General features: G+C 33.6%; 3 protein-coding genes across 7 annotated transcripts in view; 1 reads left to right on the top strand and 2 right to left on the bottom strand.

Annotated features, from left to right (window-relative positions):
• Positions 1-36: 36 nt before the first annotated feature.
• LOC115241144 (DNA mismatch repair protein Msh2) lies at positions 37-20,669 on the bottom strand. Of its 5 annotated transcripts, none has more exons than XM_029816708.1 (15): positions 19,307-20,668; positions 19,166-19,215; positions 5,171-5,294; positions 4,690-4,946; positions 4,222-4,389; positions 3,874-4,062; positions 3,123-3,517; positions 2,588-2,802; positions 1,907-2,224; positions 1,592-1,813; positions 1,216-1,448; positions 1,045-1,136; positions 750-972; positions 516-608; positions 37-335 (listed from the first exon to the last, which is right to left on the bottom strand). In XM_029816708.1, the coding sequence occupies exons 3-15, from the start codon at positions 5,181-5,183 to the stop codon at positions 177-179; spliced, it is 2,577 nt and encodes an 858-aa protein (XP_029672568.1). In that variant the 5' UTR covers positions 5,184-5,294; positions 19,166-19,215; positions 19,307-20,668; the 3' UTR covers positions 37-176. The 5 variants fall into 5 exon arrangements, with proteins under 5 accessions (XP_029672568.1, XP_029672569.1, XP_029672564.1 ...); XM_029816704.1 differs by having other exon boundaries at positions 177-335; positions 19,296-20,669; XM_029816709.1 differs by lacking the exons at positions 19,166-19,215; positions 19,307-20,668 and adding an exon at positions 5,855-5,873.
• Positions 7,730-18,555, top strand: LOC115241142 (filaggrin-2-like). The gene is made up of 4 exons (XM_029816702.1): positions 7,730-7,856; positions 8,502-11,664; positions 14,859-15,982; positions 18,154-18,555. The coding sequence occupies exons 2-3, from the start codon at positions 8,509-8,511 to the stop codon at positions 15,939-15,941; spliced, it is 4,239 nt and encodes a 1,412-aa protein (XP_029672562.1). The 5' UTR covers positions 7,730-7,856; positions 8,502-8,508; the 3' UTR covers positions 15,942-15,982; positions 18,154-18,555.
• LOC115241143 overlaps positions 11,667-20,689 on the bottom strand; it is a 12,715-nt gene continuing 3,692 nt past the window's right edge. Inside the window, exons 8-15 of the mRNA XM_029816703.1 lie at positions 17,262-18,000; positions 16,356-17,116; positions 16,098-16,273; positions 13,360-13,785; positions 13,071-13,246; positions 12,731-12,978; positions 12,117-12,380; positions 11,667-12,012 (exon numbers count right to left, since the gene is read on the bottom strand). Coding sequence (XP_029672563.1) covers positions 11,838-12,012; positions 12,117-12,380; positions 12,731-12,978; positions 13,071-13,246; positions 13,360-13,785; positions 16,098-16,273; positions 16,356-17,116; positions 17,262-18,000 — 2,965 coding nt within the window. The 3' untranslated portion in view covers positions 11,667-11,837. The remainder of the gene's footprint in view (positions 12,013-12,116; positions 12,381-12,730; positions 12,979-13,070; positions 13,247-13,359; positions 13,786-16,097; positions 16,274-16,355; positions 17,117-17,261; positions 18,001-20,689) is intronic.

Raw genomic sequence — 20,689 nt, 5'->3', positions numbered from 1 at the left:
TATAAAACATTTTTTTTTTTTTATGAAAATAAGGGAAGTGTATAATTAACAATTGAAAATGTTTATAAAAATAATACTGCTTGTGTGTTATTTTTTTCTGTCTCTCTCCCTCTCCCCCCTCTCCCTTCTTTTAAACGTCCCCAATACAGGGATTTCTACAATATTTAATTATTTGCTTAAGAAGAAGCGTCGAGTAACGCTTTAATGTAAGGATTCTTATGAGACAGTACCTCTTCCTTCAATGATAATACCTCATTTTCTATATCAGCATCAGATAAAGACAGATCTAAAGTTTTACACTTTTTGAGAAATTGCGAAATGAGTGTTTCAGCTTCCTGTAACAATATTAGAAAGTTTTAAAACTGTTATCTTGCAAATGTATAAACTCTGTTTTTTATTAATATAATAAATTCTTAAACTGGATGTAACACATTATTCGATGTATAAATAACATCATATTTATTATTTCACTCAATCATCAGTAATATTGATTAACAATAATAAAAAAATAGTACCTGAATGATCTTTCGTTTCTTGTGGGGATTATTGGATCCTTCAAAAACCACGCTTTGATAATCTTCAAGTTCAGCTTGCTTCCTTTTGGCAAACTAAAAAAAAAAAAGGAAAGATTATCAAGCGACGCGATAGCATCGCGACGCCAACTATACTAGGTAATTTTTATACACGAAGTAAAAGTTATAATATTCATCAATTATATCTCAATTATTTTATATGAATCAAATACATACCTCTATCACGTCTGGCGGAAAATTAGCCATTTTAGCGACATGAAGACCAAAACTTTGGTCACAAATCCCTGGTTTTACTTTATAAAGTAATGTCAATTTGTTATCTTCAACAAGAGCAGTAACATGGTGATTCTGTATAGTAGGTACTTCTTCGGCTAACCTGGTGATCTCATGGAAGTGTGTAGCAAACAGACAATACGATTTAATATCCCTTGCCAAATGTCTAAAAAAATACATACAATAAAATGATTTTAATATTAATCTTACATAATGACAGCTTCTGGCATGTACTTACTCTGCTATTGAACATGCTATACCGCAACCCTCATAAGTGGATGTCCCTCTACCCAATTCATCAATGATTACAAGAGAGTTACATGTTGCTGTCTGAAAATAAAATATATTGGACACAACAGATTATTTTTATTATAATTTTTTTAACAACTCTTATAATGACATAAATTACTTTCAAAATAGCTGCAGTTTCTATCATTTCCATCATGAAAGTCGACAATCCTTTCAATTGAGAATCATCAGCTCCTATTCGAGCTAATATACAATCCAATAACGATATAGTCGCTCTATCGCAAGGAACAAAACTACCAATATGTGCCATTAATGCAGCTACACCGATAGATCTAATATAAGTACTTTTACCTCCCATGTTTGGGCCAGTAATGATGCAAAAATGGTACTGATCTAAAGAATGAACCACATAAGAATTCTTTTTTGGTAAAGAAATTTTTTTTCTCAGAAAATATGTAAAAATAAAAATCAAACTTCACAGAGGAGAAATTCCACCTGTATTATTTTTATAGGACTGAAACACATTGAATTCATACCTCGTTTAAAATTAATATCATTGGCAATATAGTCTACTCCTTGCTGCATCTCCAAACATGGGTGTCTGACTTGAATAAGATTCATTTCACCTTCTTCACTCGGAACCATCTCGGGACGCACATATACCTTGTTAGCGCTTACTGCCGCGGAAGCAAACGCTGTGAGAACGTCGAGGCGTGCCAGCACACCACCAATAGTACGCATTGTTTCGCTATAACCAGCTGTATAGATATAAAAATTAATAGTAGTTACATTAATATTATATTTCAGTGCATGTACAAATAATTTCTATCCAAATGAAAAGAGGCACAAACCTGCGATTCCTATAATCTCCGTAATAACATCTTTCTGTCTCTCCAGATATTTATTTCTGGCGATTATAAAATCGTCGTTTAATTCGCTCAATTTACTGTTTCGGAATCTTACACCGGTTTTATTAGAATCCAAAATTGTATAACGCTTATTATTTCTAAGTATTTTCTCTTCTTTTAACGTGATACGAAAATAATAGCCCAATTGTTGATTAGATTCTAACTTTAACGTTTTCCCTGCTTCCATGCCAAGATCATCTGCCGCTTTACCAAGTTGTCGTTGTATTCTTTCCTCTGTTTCATCCATGGCATCTTTTAATTCTATAATATTTTTTTATTACAAAATTTGTATATATATATATATATATATATATATATATGTACAATCATATAATTACATCTATTACATTTATTTCGCAATATTTGCATTAGAAACTAGATAGAAAGAAAATATATGTGAAGATGTGTCCTGCATTTCTTCTTTCTATACATCTTTTTTTTATAACAAAGTTATAGATTCTTTCTTTTATTTGTGATTTAAAAGTCACAAACGCATCAAGTTTAAAGTAAACTGAATTCTTTATAGTCTGATGTTTTTGATATCTATAGTTCAGTTTAAAACATTTTATTTGAAGGCATTCTATATGTAGCTTTCAAGATAAGATTAAAATTCAAGATTATCACCTTTGAAATCATCCGCAAATCCTGGATTAACCATAAAATCTCCCTTTTCAGCAGCGTCTAAATCAATTGTTTGCTCCACCAACTGTTGAAATTTATCCATATCGTCTATCAGTTCTTTTAATGGATCTATTATCATTGTCTTTAGTGCTGTTACACTTGCTTCTGGTGAGAGTTGTTCTAATAGTTTTGGCAAATATGATACACACAAGTAGATTCTAAAATACATATATTATAAACATCGGTATTAGTTTTTATTACAGAGTGTCAGAAACCATTGAATGTCCTTTTAATAACACATTCTCCGGTCAATCCAAATCAATTTGGAGATGATCTTTTCTTATAAAAAATGTCGAGGCATTTGCTCGATATTATCGTGAAGAAAAAATCAACTTTAAATTGATTGGATAGAGAAACGTTAAAAAAAAAATTATTAAAAAAACATCTAGTGGTTTTGGAATATGTGCATAGTATACATTAAGATTTTGCTGTAATCACGACAATAAACGTTACTTTCGCATAAATAATGATAACTTACTTGTAACAATCTTGTAATGCTGATTTTTTTCTAGCCAATTTTTTTGCGAGCTGTTGCAAATCTGGTATACGTTTTAAATAATCATCATTAAGAACGGATCTTAATTCGTTATTTTGTACTAATAATTCAACGATGTCATGCCGTTCCTTTATTAGAGACAAGTCTCTAAGGGGCTGTCGAACCCATTGTGCAATCAGTCGATGCCCTTGTGCGGTCCTGCATTTGTCTAATAACGTTAAGACGCTGGCGGCAGGATTTCCGTGCAAGTTAGAAGCCCCATCACTCTGCGGTTCTATATTAAGAGCCTTTATTGCCGCGGAATCTAATCTTATATATCGCGATTGCTCCACTTGCTTTAGACTAAACTGATTCATATGGCCTTCGTCCGATGTTAACTAACAAATAATTATTGTATAAGAATACGTCAGTTATATGAGACATATAGAATGTCATCTTTATTACAAATTTTGATGATTAAATCATTATTTTTCTTTAATATAAATTTAATACAAAATTGTTATTGTTCTTTTGGAATTTTCTATATCAAATAACTTGAAAATAGGATGTACTTGTTGCATACGCTTTCTCTCTCTCTTTCTCCCTTACGCTTTCTATTAAATCCTGTTTTTCTTAGAAAAAGAATATCATCGAATTTATTAATAAATGTATCATCAAAATTTGAGGTAGTAAAAATGCGATATTCTACATATACATAAATATCTCTTCTAAATAAAATTATAATAACATTTACATCTAAATATTTGATGAGAGCAGAAGTAGCAGACATAGCTAGATTTAAATTAACTTCAGGCAGTGATTGTGCATTCTGCTTCTGTCCTTTTTTGAATTTTATTAATGTATTTAGGTCATCTATGATTGAATCACTGGAAAATTCATTTCTTTTTCTTAAAGTGACCATTGTATTGTTTCTTTCTATTAACTGAAAAAATATAGCACAATATAAATTATAATATAAAAATATTACACACACAATGTTATACATTAAAATTTTTACTAAAGTGTGTAACATCAATCCCTCTTCACATTCTTTATATAACATTTTACAAATTTGATATTATAACATGACATTTTTGCGTACTTGTTTAAGAGTTTGAAATTCATGACTGCCTTCCCCTTGAATTAGTAAGCATTCTTTTGGAGCCAGAGTTACAATGAGTGATTCTAAATTCGAGAATGATTCGTTATCTTGAAACTCGGCGACTAAGATTAAAGTCGAAACGACATCCACACAACTTAGTCCAACGACCTATAAAATAATAATAATTTAGATATATTATGAATTTATACATATAGGTAAAATCGTATTTTCATATTTTTTATTTTATATATACTATATATAACTTTTAAATATATATATTCTTGTAAATATGTGTAATATTATATATTATACATTATATATAAAAAATTATATCTACATGTTAAAAAACATATTAAAAAAATTAATATTAATTAATATTGATTAATATAAAATTTTTTATATATAATTTATGTTATATATAGTACCTTTTTAAGCAAAAATATATAATCATAAGCAGAATAAACTTACTCTGGATTTTCCTTCCGTACCTAGTTTCACAGCTATTACAGATACACCCACGGCTATGTCGTTATTACCGAACAGAATATCTTCAAAATGAGATAGATTACCGGGTGAACCTTTATATTCCAAGACCCAGTTCTGATTTTTAGACGAGCCTTGATTTACATAGACTTCAACTCTGTATTGCTTAACTAACAACAAATCACGCACAAATGTCTCAAAGTGACCTTTATTCAGAATGACTCCTTCCGTTTTATGCGGCTCTGCAAAAAAGAGATTATGATTTTATTATTAGTTGTAACGAGAAATTTTTTATACAATTTATATAATTATTATTTATATAATTAGTTATATAATTTTATATGTAGAAAATATATCTGCAGTTAGTGTTGCTAGAATTAGAATACATTCTTTCCAAAAAATATAATAAATAATTCGTGCGAGAATTCTTTTTTTTATATATATTTGATTTATAAATGATGCTTACCAGCTCCAATCATCTTACAAACAGATGTTGTTTTAAATACTTCTTGTGCAGCAAAGAGAGCATCACTTCCATGCAATGTATAATAGTCTGACCTATTGAAGAATCGTATTGTCGTGTCAAGTTTCTGAAAATAAAATTATCATATATATATATAACTCATTGATTATCAGTCAAGAATTTTCGTGAGCTTTTTTTTTCAATGTACAGAAAAAACTTGTATTACTGAAATGCTATATCTTTTCATTTAATTTTCTCCCAATTCTCCAAGAAATATTTCATATGATAAATTGAGAGCACATAGTATGTCATTCTGCATATTATATATTGAATCTGACGCTATATAAGCCGTCATTAAAATTTATCCTTGACTTATTTGCGTAACGTTGCAAGCTTCTAGAGATAAAGAACATAATTTTTAAGATAATGTCACAATTATAACTTCATAAAACTGTTAATATTATATTTATTTTTATATGTAAAGATAACTCTCTATTTTTCACATATAATTTCACATATTCAAAAACATATGTCTACATGATTTAAAAAATGTATCATATGATCATATCATAATATTAGTTTATATAGACAAACAAAACAGTTATAATAAAGAAAGACATTCTATCGCGTGAAAAGATATAATTATTTGATATAAAATATTTTTATTTGACTTCCGCACTCTCTCACGTTTTTATTTTAACCATGTCATATGCATGTTTTCATTTCCGAAAAATGTATTAGAAGCAGATGCTTTTACGAATATTAGGCATTGTGAAACCCTGTTTGTGTGAAAAGTATATTATATTTCATATTTCTCGGAGAAATTAAAAAACTTGTAACGTATCTATAGGTCATGCCTATCGAGAGGTCAAAGTGTTCATAGGTCGTCGCAACTTCGATACGCGTGCGATTTTATAGAAGTTTGGAATTTAAAGAAACGCGTTTTACATTGGTGCCGAAACGACACAAAATTTTATAGATAACTGCAAGATAAAAATTTTGATAAATTTTTCAAATATTCTCCATTCGCTATATTCTTTCATTTTGCGATTCAACAGGATTGTAAGCAAACGTACTTTTCATCTAATTTATTTAGAACTATTGAGAATATGTATGAATGTGTGTGTGCTCCAAAACTTGAAAACTTTTTTAACATACAACGTTCCATGAAAATTACATGAAATATTGTCAAAATATAAAACAAGAGTCAACTATACATAATTTATTCTCATATAGAAATGTCTTTTAACCGTTACATTATTGATATAAATATTTAAATAATTTCTTGATAATATAAAATTTATATAGAGAAAAAAGATACGCAAGCAATCAGTGTGTGTGTGTGTGTGTGAGATATTAATTTAATAAATAAATGTGATACGGATACATATCCGTAAAAATATAAAAGTCTTTATTTGACATAAATCTCTTAACAAGAGGGAAAGTAGAGATTGATGTAGCTGCTTCCCATCTCTTTATACATGTTAATCTTTTAATGGGGAATGCCCAACAGTTTCAATGACACCCATATATTGAGGTCATGATCGTGGAAATATTATTCACCCTTAGCATGATAAAAGGTCACAGTTTATATACTAGAAAGGTCAGTAATTTCTGTAATAAGTAGGCCATCTATTCTATTGTTTTCCCAAGTAAATTCAGTTATTTATTTTTTCGGAAAAATATCCTCTTTCTCTGTCATTACATTCTGGTAAAGTACGATCACAAAGAATACAAATATTACGACCTTTACATAATAACGACCTTGAAATTATTCATGGTGTTACTGAATGAAAGTGAGTCTGATCGTTGTAGATGTTACAAATTCAGAATGACTTAATCGATGACGCATCAAACCAAGTATGGAAAAACGCGGCTTGTAACCGTTACCTGGAAATCATTGAATTATGCTTGTCGCTGTTAATATGAACATAATCATTTATTTGTCAAGAAGATATGTTACGGTATAATTAATTCAACAGGATACATCTGAACGTGATCAATTAACAAGCAAGTTAAGCGATAATAATATTTTGCCATTTTCTATTTTATAATCATTTTTTACTTCCTCACAAAGGAAGCTTTGTTTTTTCCTTTTAAAATCTCTATTCTTATAATACAACGGATTTGTCTGTGCAATTAATTTTAACATGATTATATATACAGAGAAGTTTACAAGAATTTCATAGCGTCATTTATTTTTATACATGAAGAATGTTTTCTATAATTTTTTTTTTATAATAAAAAACGGGCATTTCCATGCATTGTAAAAGAAATTTATTTAGCTCTTGGAAGAGCAATACGACTCATAACTTTAATTTTTATAAAGAAAAACAGATACCAATAATATGCGTGCGATACAATGTTATATATGTATATATAATAAATATATCACAAAACTGATGAAATAGGAATACTTATACATACGTCCATGACGTCCAGAACGTCAATCTTACATTACTGAGAATTGTGTACGATAAGAACAAATCTCCGGACTTTCGCGATGGATAAAAATAAAAGATCGCTAATATATGTATAAGTGCTCGAGGAATCATCGATGGGAAGAAGGGGGAAAGAACATAAATGGATTTGCGGTAATCTGCTTCCAGCTATACGTGAGCCTACAGTGTTAGTGAGAACATCTCGACATTAACAATTGAATTTGTAAGCGCGTCTCTTCCATTATAAGGTAATAAAATATTGTATCGCTTCCGTAGCGATAGGTGTGAATGAAGTGTGTGCAAATGAAACTTGTCAGTGAATGCGAGACATTGAATTACAAGCTTGAATCTTGCGACAAAAGAAGAAATAAACCATGAAATGTGTACAGATACAGAGTTGTCTTTTTTCGCTACTGCTCTTGTATCATCATGAAAAGGAGAGGCTGCTTTTCTTATTTAACACAGACAATTGCATCATCTGAAATTTTAGAATAGTTAACAAAAAGTATATTTTCTTCTGTGTATGTGCATATTTGTTTTAAATATATCTTACGAAGAACTAAATTAAATAAATCAAAATTTGAATAATCGATATAAGTATAGACATAAAGCTGTTTTTTTTTCTTTATCTTTACAATATTAAAATGGAAGTTCTAATTGAGAAATCGATGAATACTATAATAAATTGTAAATTAATTTCTATATATCATGTTATATATTCCTTTTTTTTTTTGTTTATCGATTATAACTTTTTAATGAATCCGTAATACATAATTATCTTTAAATAGCTTTTGCAATATAATGAATCTGAAAAAATTAATATTTGCAATAATAATAATAAAAAGAAATAGGTGCAAAAAATATATTTATCTAAAAATTTATTTTTATTTCAGAGATCGGATGAGGATTATGGCGATAGGACAGATAGTCGTTTTATCCGCTTTGTTCGCCCAAACCTTATCCGCCCCAAGCGGCTGCATAGAGTCTTGCGACTTCTACCGAACGTCCTATCAGAGCCGCCACACGTCGGGCAGTGATCATGCAGGTTTAATTCAAGGTAGTACGAATTTGAACAATTATGATTACACCAGGCCAGGAAATTGGACCGAACGTAATCAGTACAATACGGATAGCGGGCATGGCAAGGTTCATGAAGAACGGGGACAGTATGTGGAAGGATCAAAGAGAGTACGGTTCTACAAGAAAAATTTTACGTCGTCTTATGGTACGGGTAATGTAGATGGGGCAACAGAGTTAAGTGGCCAACATAGGTACGATTCGTTGCACATTCCGAATAATCATCTCGAGTCCCAAGGTACACAGTTGGGGCAGGTTACGAAGGAGAGCGGATACAGTAGGGTGCACAGTCAACAGTCGTCTACGAGAGTCGACAATAAAAGCGAGAGACTCGAAGATTTTGGAGAATATGGCGGACATTCGCAACATGGAGTTAACGTTCCAACGATAGAGACCATACCGGAAAATTGGAGCAGAGTAGATTCTTACAGGACCGACGGTGGTCAAGGACGCGTCTTTGAGGAGGAAGGCCAATACGTATCCGGGCCCAAAAAGGTCCGCTATTACAAGAAGAACTACACCTCGAGCTACAGTACATCAGGTGACGCTGTCTCGCCGACGCTGGATAAATTACACAGCGAGCTACAGAAGAATCTGCACGGAGAGCTTGAAAAGTTCAGACAAGATTTTCATCATCAAACCGCCAGCACCACAGGTATGACTCAGGAAGCGGTCCATAGCTTCCACAGCAACGATCTCCAGACCGCCGAGAGTGAGAATACTTACGGACAACAGCAATTATCAGGTTACCGGCGCGTCCCATCTACTGAAACTGTCCGTCATTATACCGATCAACAACAGACGGAAATTGCTGATACAGGGAGACAACGAATGGTGTATCCCATCCCGAACACTTATGACACGGAGAGCCAAAGAACCTATCAGGGTCATGAGACTTATGTATCTCGAGCGCATCCCATTCCACAATCAAATCCCCTGCCTCTCAGTTATCCGGTGCCAGTTACCGGAGGTAATTACCAGACGGCGAGTTACTCGCATTTGGGCGGACGTCAAGTAGACGAAATCCAACGGTCGGAAATCTCGGGTGCACATCAGTCCGGCGTGGCGCAGAATCGGCTCTTTACCGAGCGCGTATACAACCCGAACCCGGATTACAATGTTCATCCCGGCAGACGGGATGAAACCAGACACTATCAAGAAGAGCACTGGCAAAGTTCCTCGAGTCACGGGGGAAATCCAGCTCCCGAACGTAGCGCGGATCTCTCGTCGTACGGGACTGGCAGTAGAACGCATTACGATCGGGATGCATACAATGAACAACGCGGTCGTTACCATAGCAGAGCACATGGATATGAATCTCATGGAAATAGTTACAGTTCCGGGTACGGAACCAACTCAGCGGGGCAGCAACTTGTCGCTGCCGGATCATCTTTAGATCTGGGGCAAGGGACGCACAGTGCCGATTGCACCGGGGAGACTCACCAACATTATCAACACGAGAGCAGTTACCACAGAAAGTACAAACGAGACGATCAACACGTGCAGCAAAATCAGGAATTTGAGCCAGACTCACAACAATTGGATCTGACACACGCGAGTAATCAGCAATCAGAAGACTTTACGCAACATGATGAAGATTTCACGCAGCAGACAGAAGGTCAACTCGAATTCGGCCAGCAAACTGTCGACGATCAGCATCTAAATGATTTCACAGAGCAAAGTGAACAATTTGCACAACAGACGCAAGGATCTAACCATCTTACACAAACGAGTGATAAACTCAATTCTGGACAGCAAATTGTTGACGATAAGCATTTAGATGATTTAACACAACAAAATGAACAATCCACGCAGGAGGCAGAGGGTCAACTCGAATTCGGACAGCAAACTTTGCATAATCAACATATGACACAGCACAACGAACAATTTACGCAACAAGAATCTAATGATCGCACGCAACAAGCAAATAAATTCGAATTTGGACAGCAAATTGTTGGTGATAAGCATTTAGATGATTTAACACAACAAAATGAACAATTAACACAGGAGACAGAGGGTCAACTCGAATTCGGACAGCAAACTGTTGATAATCAACATCTGACACAGCACAGCGAACAATTTTCGCAGCAAGAATCTAATGATCACACACAACAAACAAGTAAACTCGAATTTGGACAGCAAACTTTCAATGATCAGCATCTGACACAGCACAACGAACAATTAATGCAGCAAAACTATGATGATCTCTCGCAACAAACGAGTGGTAAACTTGAATTCGGTCAGCAAACTGTTGGCAATCAACATTTAGAAGATCCAAAGCAACAAGCTGAACAATTTGAGACAGCGAGATCCGACGATTACACGCAACAGACGGTAGGTAAATTGGAATTTGGACAGCAAACAGATGACACTCAGCAATTAACGCAACAAACCGAACATTTTGTGCAACGAGCTGCAAGATCCAAAGATTTAACGCAACGAACAAGCGGTAAACTCGAATTCGGACAGCAGACTATTAATAATCAACACATGGAAGACTCAACACAGCAAACTACCGGTAAACTAAAATTGCAATCGATAGATAAACTTGTTAATCCAAAAAATCAACATTTAGAGGAATTTGACAGTGAAGATTTCTCTCAACAGGCGAGAGGACACGATGATTTTACGCAACAGATAATGGGTCAACTAGAATTTGGACAGCAACAATCCAATAATCCAAAGGTTGGTCAACATTCGGAAGATTTTACTCAGCCGGATGAAGACTTAACCCAACAGATTGGAGGATTTGACGATTTCACCCAGCAAGGACGCTTGGAATATGGACAACAAAGAGAGCAATCGCAGAAACCTGGCTGGCCAGGATACAATACTCGACACCCGGAACATTTTTCTCAACAAGATGAGTGGAATACAGATGATCTTTCACAACAATCGCATCAATATCCGTCCTATGGTAATAATAATAATGAACAGTCAGAATGGCAATTGGATATGTCGCAGAAAACGGAGCAAGATTTGGCCATAAGGTGCATTTCGTGTGTGTTATAACTATGTAGATACATATATTTATCACTGTAATATTAACTTTTTATAATAAATAGCACAATAACATTAATGTCTCTTATTACACGTTGGTTCTTTACTAAATATGTGCACGCATTGGTACATATCGTCAGATATAGCAAGCGTTATCGTTTGTTAAGAATGTTGACAAAAGTTCGAAATTTCGCTTGCGCCTCCGGCATCTGTGCTAGCGTTTCCTCCATCATATTTCTCAATTTTGCCAAATCGGGCATTTTCTCGCAAGACTCGATATTTAATAGCTCTGTGAAAAATTGTTCCCAAGCAGCCTTTTTAGCGTATCTGTAAAAAAGGAAATAGCTAATTAGTTTCTTGAGAATAACGGGCGAGATTTTTCGAATTACACAATATAATTATACTTGTTCATACACTTGTTATTTATATACCTTGGTAATTTCGAGGCAATAAACCAACGGCCGCCTACATTAGATACTTTCATATAATTGCCAAATAGCAAACAATGACTGGTCGCCGCTAGACAATATAAATCAGTCTGATATGTCCACGGTCTTCCAGTTTGCATTTCGATACAAGTGAAGTCTTCCGTTTTTATGACTTGCGTGAATGTTGTATTTTCCGGCAATAATTTCATATCTATACTACATCCGAAATCTATCAACTGTATTGTTGGCCTTACATCTTGCGTGGGTCTGTCAATGATCATAAAAATATTAAGAACAACTTAAATATGCATGATACTTTAAGGATAAATCTTGCAATTATTAGCTATTTATGTATATATATATATATATATATTCTATTTGAGATAACCTCTCTATTCTTATAATGATATTTTTTGTACTATTAAATAATGAAACTCTCTTCTTTAATGAAAATGATGTTTTATATGATAGATTCTCGTGAGGATTCTCAACAATTTCATGTATCTTGTGTAAACTTAATATTAAAAATTACAATTATACATTATGTACATATTAAGTAATCAATGACTATCTTCAATAAAAAAAAGTAATCAAAAGTAATAAAAAGTAATACTAACAGTCGCATTAGTAAAAAATTATCTGGCTTTATGTCTCCATGTATTATTTGGCAATTATGTAAGTATTCCACAATTTGAAGCATTTCGATTGTGAAGAAAATAGCTACAGTCTCCATCAGAGGTTTTCCAGTGGCGATTTTTATCTGATTCGTCACTGCTAATAATGTTCCAAACTTGGAATATTCTGAAACTAGTACACTTCCATTGTTGGCCACATAGGCCATTGTTACATCCATAAAACCGCGTAACTGAAAGAATATATTAGCAGGTTTAATAAAAAAAAAAAATTTAAGATAGCATAGGTGCGTTAACAATAAGAGATGCGTATGTTACACGATACCATATGTGGATTTGTAAGTCGCGCCTTTATCTCTCTTGCGATATAATATTCCCAGACCCAAGCGGGTTTTTGTGTTTTAAGGGCAACAGTTTCACCTGTCTGTAAATTAACTGCTTTAAAAACTGTTCCATACATTCCTTTCCCAAGGCACTTTTCCAAATCATACGCTTCTGTGCCTGTACAATCGTGAAAAACGCAAGTATGAGAAAAAGAAAGTTGCTTGTAAATATATTTCAATGATACGACACACAAAAATCTTTTGATCATTATGTGAAAGTTATGTACGGACCGAGCGTAATCATGGTAGAAGGCACGAGCTTATTTAGATTGGTATCTATTTTTGTATATCCATCTGCATGTTGGGGTTGTGGAAACTTAATTTTCTTCAATAAGCCAGCAATCAAATTTTTGTCAAATGGATTTATATCTTTCGAAGGGAGTTCAAAAGACAGTTCTTCCTCCATTTGTTCCATAGGTTCGTGTTCCTCACAGTCCATGGTATTGATCTTTTCTGAATTTTCCTCTTCATTATTAAATTGTAAATTTATAGACTTCCTCAAATCACAATTATTCTGTATCTCAGATGTTATCTGATCAACATTTCGTTGTACTGTGCGCGGACTTTGAGCGTGAACAGCTTGAATTTGTGCATGTAGTTTTTGCTCATAAGGTTGATTTATGAACAGCAGAGCTTCGTTTGACTCCTCATCTAGAACTTTATATATAAAAATAAAAAATGTTTATTTTTCTTCAATGAAAAGAAGAACTTGTATACAACAAAACATTTAATACTATTAAAGCCTATTGCTGAATCGCAATTCAAATAGTCAACTCGAATTCGGACAGCAAACTGTTGATAATCAACATCTGACACAGCACAGCGAACAATTTTCGCAGCAAGAATCTAATGATCACACACAACAAACAAGTAAACTCGAATTTGGACAGCAAACTTTCAATGATCAGCATCTGACACAGCACAACGAACAATTAATGCAGCAAAACTATGATGATCTCTCGCAACAAACGAGTGGTAAACTTGAATTCGGTCAGCAAACTGTTGGCAATCAACATTTAGAAGATCCAAAGCAACAAGCTGAACAATTTGAGACAGCGAGATCCGACGATTACACGCAACAGACGGTAGGTAAATTGGAATTTGGACAGCAAACAGATGACACTCAGCAATTAACGCAACAAACCGAACATTTTGTGCAACGAGCTGCAAGATCCAAAGATTTAACGCAACGAACAAGCGGTAAACTCGAATTCGGACAGCAGACTATTAATAATCAACACATGGAAGACTCAACACAGCAAACTACCGGTAAACTAAAATTGCAATCGATAGATAAACTTGTTAATCCAAAAAATCAACATTTAGAGGAATTTGACAGTGAAGATTTCTCTCAACAGGCGAGAGGACACGATGATTTTACGCAACAGATAATGGGTCAACTAGAATTTGGACAGCAACAATCCAATAATCCAAAGGTTGGTCAACATTCGGAAGATTTTACTCAGCCGGATGAAGACTTAACCCAACAGATTGGAGGATTTGACGATTTCACCCAGCAAGGACGCTTGGAATATGGACAACAAAGAGAGCAATCGCAGAAACCTGGCTGGCCAGGATACAATACTCGACACCCGGAACATTTTTCTCAACAAGATGAGTGGAATACAGATGATCTTTCACAACAATCGCATCAATATCCGTCCTATGGTAATAATAATAATGAACAGTCAGAATGGCAATTGGATATGTCGCAGAAAACGGAGCAAGATTTTACTCAACAAAACGATGATCGTCAATTCGCGACAAAACCGGCACCGGCACCAAAACCAAAGCCGAGACAGAGACATCAGAAACACGACTCCATTCCACCGCATACAGATGGTACAGATACGAATCTCAATAATATTTTTGAACCGATTGAAGTAAACCCGGAAACTGATATAGATAATCTCCAGGGAAAAACTGGCCAACACAGCAGTCGTTTGACACATTCCAGATCTGATCATCGTAGATCGAATATTCCATACGCACAAAGTCAAGGAAGCAGTGTATTTGACAACGAAAAAGAAAACATGGATCGCTTGCATTGGGTACATAAATCGAACGATGCTACAGTAGGCCTGCAATGGCATTACACTTATCATCCAAGCGATCTAACTAACATCGAAAGTTCACACAACAGTTATTATCCACATAATGTCAACTCGATGTCGCAGCAAACGGAAGATGCACAGCAGCAAGAACAATTGAGACCATTTAACTTTAGTCAACAGGAGACACAAGATAAGCATACATTTGAAGATGCCCATGTTTCTCAAACATCGCAAGATCGACACAACGAACATCATCAACAGCTAGAATCATTTCAACAAACTGAAACATCCCACTTTGACAGTCAGTTTAATCAAAATTCTGAACAAACCCCATTAAGGGTAATACCGTTGCAAAATTTGCAACAGACGGAAACTACAGAACAGACAGAACTCAAAATAGAGTCGCGAATTTTGGAAGCATACGGCGGAGGACCATATCATGCGTCCCGTGACGATGACATTTATAGGAGAGTCAGGCCAAATCCCAGCGCTACTTTGCCACCCCTTGGTGGTGAGGACCCATGGGATATCAGGGAAAAGCCAAGGGAGATAATACCATGGACAGTAGTAACTACATTGCCCGCAGCAAATACGCCAAATGTCAGGGATGCAACTACAACAGAAGAGACAGAGATTACAACGCAGATAATAGAGGGTACGACAGTGGAAGCACCACCGTCCTTCTGGAATAGACTTGGACATAAAATAACCAGAACATATGATAAAGCTAAGGAAAAAGCTAAAGAGTACTTTGGTTAGGTATCTCTCATGTTCTTTCTACTTATTTAAAAATTAGTTATTTATGCGTAACAAAAAAAAAATGGATTTTTTTAAAAGTATATTTTATGTTAAATACGATCATAAAAAATAAATGATGTATATGCTTATTATATATAATAAAGATATTATATATACTTGTGTCCACAGATTGTTCTTTAATAGGAGCCATATCTTCCCTCGTTAATCCAAAAGTCAATCCAGTAGTTTTAGTATAATTAGTGCTACCCGAACTGCTTGAAACATATTCCCGTGTGGTTTCCAATATTACACTCAATTTATCATCACCTTCTGCATTAGGTGCTTCCGCAATTCTATTCAACATAAATAAAGTTCAAGTTGTAAATGTTTTTCAATATGTACCTATAAAAATATCAAAAGCAGATTGATACCTACGGTTGGATAGTATTCTGATTTGGAAATTGCAGATCATCTTTCATTCTGTAGGATGGCTTGAAATTATTAGTCATTGGCGTAGAACTTGTTAAGTGCGTGTTAAAGGCTTCTGTATAACACGTCTCGTTAATGGTCGAAAGAGGAGTTATACCTAGACTATCGTCGATATATAGATTATTCTCGTCTAATTTTGGTACCATATTTTCTTCGAGCGGACCGTTGTAATCCACGACGATAGCGTTTTCTTTGTCTTCCGCGCTCTCGAGATATTTGATGTCTTTACGATTCATTCCGGGTGACTTGATGTATGGTAACTCGGGTGGCATTCTGTATGGTTTGCTCGGTTCAATGTCCGGATCGTTATAAGGCGAGAAATGTAATTGTTTCTGTGACTCTATATTCTGTTGCAACATAGCTGGAGTTTCCACTGATGTCGGATATTGTTGATATCCGATGTCGGTGGGCAACATGTTGCCGTAAACGGGATGCTGAATATGTTGCATATGTTGATGCATATGCTGTGGCGGCTGAGAATGCAAGATATGTTGATTGTGCGGAGACTGATGATGATGAATGTGCGGCTGATGATGCGGCATTTGACCGTGAGGCGCTTGCAAATGCTGCGAATGAGAGAGAGACTGATGATGCACAGTGTGCATTTGCTGATGTGATGGAATCATTTGGTGCTGCTGCTGATGATGTTGGGGGTGGTGCTGCCGAGGATGGTGTTGGGACTGTTGCGCTTGGTGATCGTGATGTTGCTGCAACCAATAAGATTTTATTGTTACACAGATTCAAATCTAAATATTTCGTTACCTTAGGCTTATACAATATCCAATATATATATATATATATATATATGTAGTTTAGAAGAGTAAAGCATTATTTTACAAATGTTTTCTATACCTGGATCTGATAATAACTGTTTGGTAGACTATGATTTGCATATCCAGCATTTTGTTCTTGATCTGAGTAACTATGATGCTGTGCATGATAACTCTGATGATTCTCTTGATCGTTATAAACCTGCATGTTGTATCCCTGATGATGAGGCTTATTACTAGACATCACATGTTGTGTCATAGAGCTATCCATGTGTATATCGAACGGCAACTTGTTTCTTGAATCCACTATTCTAGGTGCCACGGGATGGCTACGAAAGCGCATGGTCGTATCCGGGGATTGCCACAGACCTTGTACAACCGAAATAGCTTCCTTCGTGTTTACGGTAAGACTCTGCCCGAGTAGGTGCTCCTCGGCATCGGCGGTCAAGGATGAAGTGTGATGTTGATGTATAAACTGATTCGACGATTGTAATTTGCGCTGTGTATTTAATTCCGCTTCTATTCGCCGCGCCTCAAGTCTCTCAGCCTCTAACCTTTCCAATTCTCTTTGTTCTGCTTCTTGTCGTTGTGTCTCTAAAACCTGATTCTCAACTTCATACTGCTGCCTCTGCAATTCCTGTTGCTCAGCCTGGAGTCTACTAATCTCAGCTTCTCTTCTTTGATGATTGAGTTTCTGCTCCTCTATTTCTTGTAAATGATACATACTCTCGTAATTGTTCAGCTGAGATTGAGATTCACCATCGGTCTCGCGTAAACAAACCATCGATATTTCATGTTTATTTTCCAAAAGTTGTGCTCTTCTGCATAAAAAATCATATTATATCATTATTATATACATTAATGAGCGATATCCTACATAAGATAATGTAGTATATAATGATAAAAATAATAAAGTACATTTTTATAAGATAAACATACCAAATGTTCTTTCTACTTATTTAAAAATTAGTTATTTATGCGTAACAAAATTTTTCTATTCTAATTTTTAATATATTGAATTGTTACATTTGTAACTATCAGTAATATTTGCAGTTACTGATGATATCAAGGCAAAGGCAAGAAACATATAATCATGGTATCATAAGTTTACCATTTTAACATATTCTGAATTAGTATTATAAAACATTATATTACTATAAGATATTTTTCACACATTTTTTGTAAGTAAAAATATATTAATATCAAATCTGTTTTATATAATATCAAGATACAGAAACAAATTTTCCATTCTGTATCTTTAAATATTTTTTCACACAACATCTATATATTTTTTTCACAAAATATTATTTTATCAATGATTCAAATATAGATACAAGTAAAATTTAGTAAAGATACAAATACATAAACAAAGAAAAGCTAATTGTAATCACACTTTTGTTTTCTTTTCAATATTGTTAAGAAAAAAACTGTCAGCGAAAGGAAAGATCAAACTTATTTGTTCCTGATATGTTAACAAAATAAAAATATTTTACACAAATAGAAATCCAATCTTTTTTGTAAACTACATTTCTAGATCTTATTAACATTTAATTACAATAAAAAATTTCAAATATTTTTTGATTATAAATCTTTACTAAAGCTAAACAATTTCTATACCTTATTTCTCAGAATCAATATAAATTATAAATTATTTAAAATCAACTTGAAAAAGAATAGTATTTATATAACATAATAATAAAAATAGCCTGTTTCCTCCAATTATTATAAATAATATTACGCTTTAATCTTTTTTTAAGTATTTTTAACATGTCTATCAATATAATATAGAACAAAATTTTTCAATAAACTAAATACATTGATAGTAAAAAAACATTGATAATAGATTTAGAACATTGATTATAGGCTAACATTAGATGTAGCCAATACATAAATTATAGAAAATAGAAGATATAGTACATAAAATAGAAAATATTTCGACAACTATAAAATTTATATTTAATTTATTATAATAACGTGTTTGCTTACCTCTGGAAGATTCTTAAAAAATCTAACAAAGCTCTGTTGTGTAGGAGGGTCTGAAATAAATAGTTATATTGAAAGACACAACACAATAGAAGTGTACGGTGTAAAATGTTGGTTAGAGATTTTTTCATACCCATACTCAACTGTTGATTAGGTTGTACTGCCATTGTTTGTAATAAAATACAATACAACACGAGCGGTGAAACGAGATGCAACGAGTATTAAAAGAAATCACTATCGAAGATTTATTAAATCAGAAAAGATTTCTCACTAAAAATACTCTCTCTTCGACACACACGGTCTCACCTTCGATTCGCGCTATTTTCGCGAAACTGTTTACTTCGCATTTGAAAGTCTAGCTCGACGATCATTGGCTGCGATCTGATAAAGCAAACTACGTTGTGTGATCGAATTTGATTGGTCTATTCAGAGTTGCGTTCAAAAATCGATCTGTAGAGTAGAGTATAATTGGCCAATCGGAATAAAGAAATTTTTGCTCATTTTATCTTGATTGGTCGAGCAAACGCTACTCTACCCGACGAGTAAATTTTCGAACGCAACCTTAGATGCGTATCAGACAGACCAATTAGATTGAAATGTAAATAATATTTGCAAAAATAGCGGGAATCAAAATGAGATCGTTTGCGTTGACGAGGAGAAGAGTTTTAGAAACAATCAGACTCTGTTAAATATCACACACACTCAAGTTCGAGGAAAAACGCAGAGATTTAAATCGAATGATTCAAATCGGACGACTTTATAATCTACGTTTCTCGAATGGAATATTGTTGCTGACCCGAATAATTCTCTTCAATTCTGCGAGTAAAAAATATTTTAGATATTTTGATGTCACAGAACAATCTTAATCTGTCAGTTTCTACAATCGATTATTTTTATGATTATCGTATTATTAGTTTATATTATTTATATATATTATTACTATTTTATTTGACTTTTTCTCATCTTTGGCTCATAGATGCATGCACAATTTGATCACACACTCACACACACGCACATTTTAGACTATTCCCAATAAGATATATTTAAATATATTTTTGTCTATTTTAGAAAAGCAATAATAATGGTTATTTCTAAACTTTTATAAAAAGTTTCTTAATTTATAAAATAATCATTAAAAACATTATAGTTCTCTTTTTGTTATAGATTGTTTCACAAGTAATAATATATATTGTGTCAAGTGTATCCAAATACTGCATTTAGAAATAGATATTTTGAAATAAGTTTAATTAAGCTACTTAAATATAAATAAAATTGTTTGCTTAATTACAGGTTAAAAACTCGGAAATATTATTTAAACAAACAAAAAAATATTTAACATAATGTATAAAGTAATAATGATAATCTTTGTATCCGTTTGCAAAATCAATACTGATTTTTTATTAAAGAAAACGTTATATTAATAGTAATTTGTCGAATAACAGGGATCTTGTATAATACTAGAAATTCTGCAATATTTTATATGTATATGTAATATTTTTGCAAATCTTTTCCTTTATATATATATAT

Source organism: Formica exsecta, unplaced genomic scaffold (assembly GCF_003651465.1).
Source record: "Formica exsecta isolate Colony F162 unplaced genomic scaffold, ASM365146v1 scaffold47, whole genome shotgun sequence".
Taxonomy (NCBI): Eukaryota; Metazoa; Arthropoda; class Insecta; order Hymenoptera; family Formicidae; genus Formica; species Formica exsecta.
This window is presented reverse-complemented; position numbering and strand designations above follow the sequence as displayed.

What these genes read in the sequence shown, in the direction of transcription:
- LOC115241142 (XM_029816702.1), top strand. Translation starts at nt 8,509, where the DNA reads ATGAGGATTATGGCGATAGGACAGATAGTCGTTTTATCCGCTTTGTTC. An exon ending in CGCAGAAAACGGAGCAAGAT is followed by an intron (nt 11,665 to 14,858) that starts TTGGCCATAAGG and finishes ACGGAGCAAGAT; the next exon opens with TTTACTCAACAAAACGATGA.
- LOC115241144 (XM_029816704.1), bottom strand. Translation starts at nt 19,329, where the DNA reads ATGGCAGTACAACCTAATCAACAGTTGAGTATGG. An exon ending in TTGTAAGATGATTGGAGCTG is followed by an intron (nt 4,947 to 5,170) that starts GTAAGCATCATT and finishes TCTTTTTTGCAG; the next exon opens with AGCCGCATAAAACGGAAGGA. An exon ending in GGAGATTATAGGAATCGCAG is followed by an intron (nt 1,814 to 1,906) that starts GTTTGTGCCTCT and finishes ATATCTATACAG; the next exon opens with CTGGTTATAGCGAAACAATG.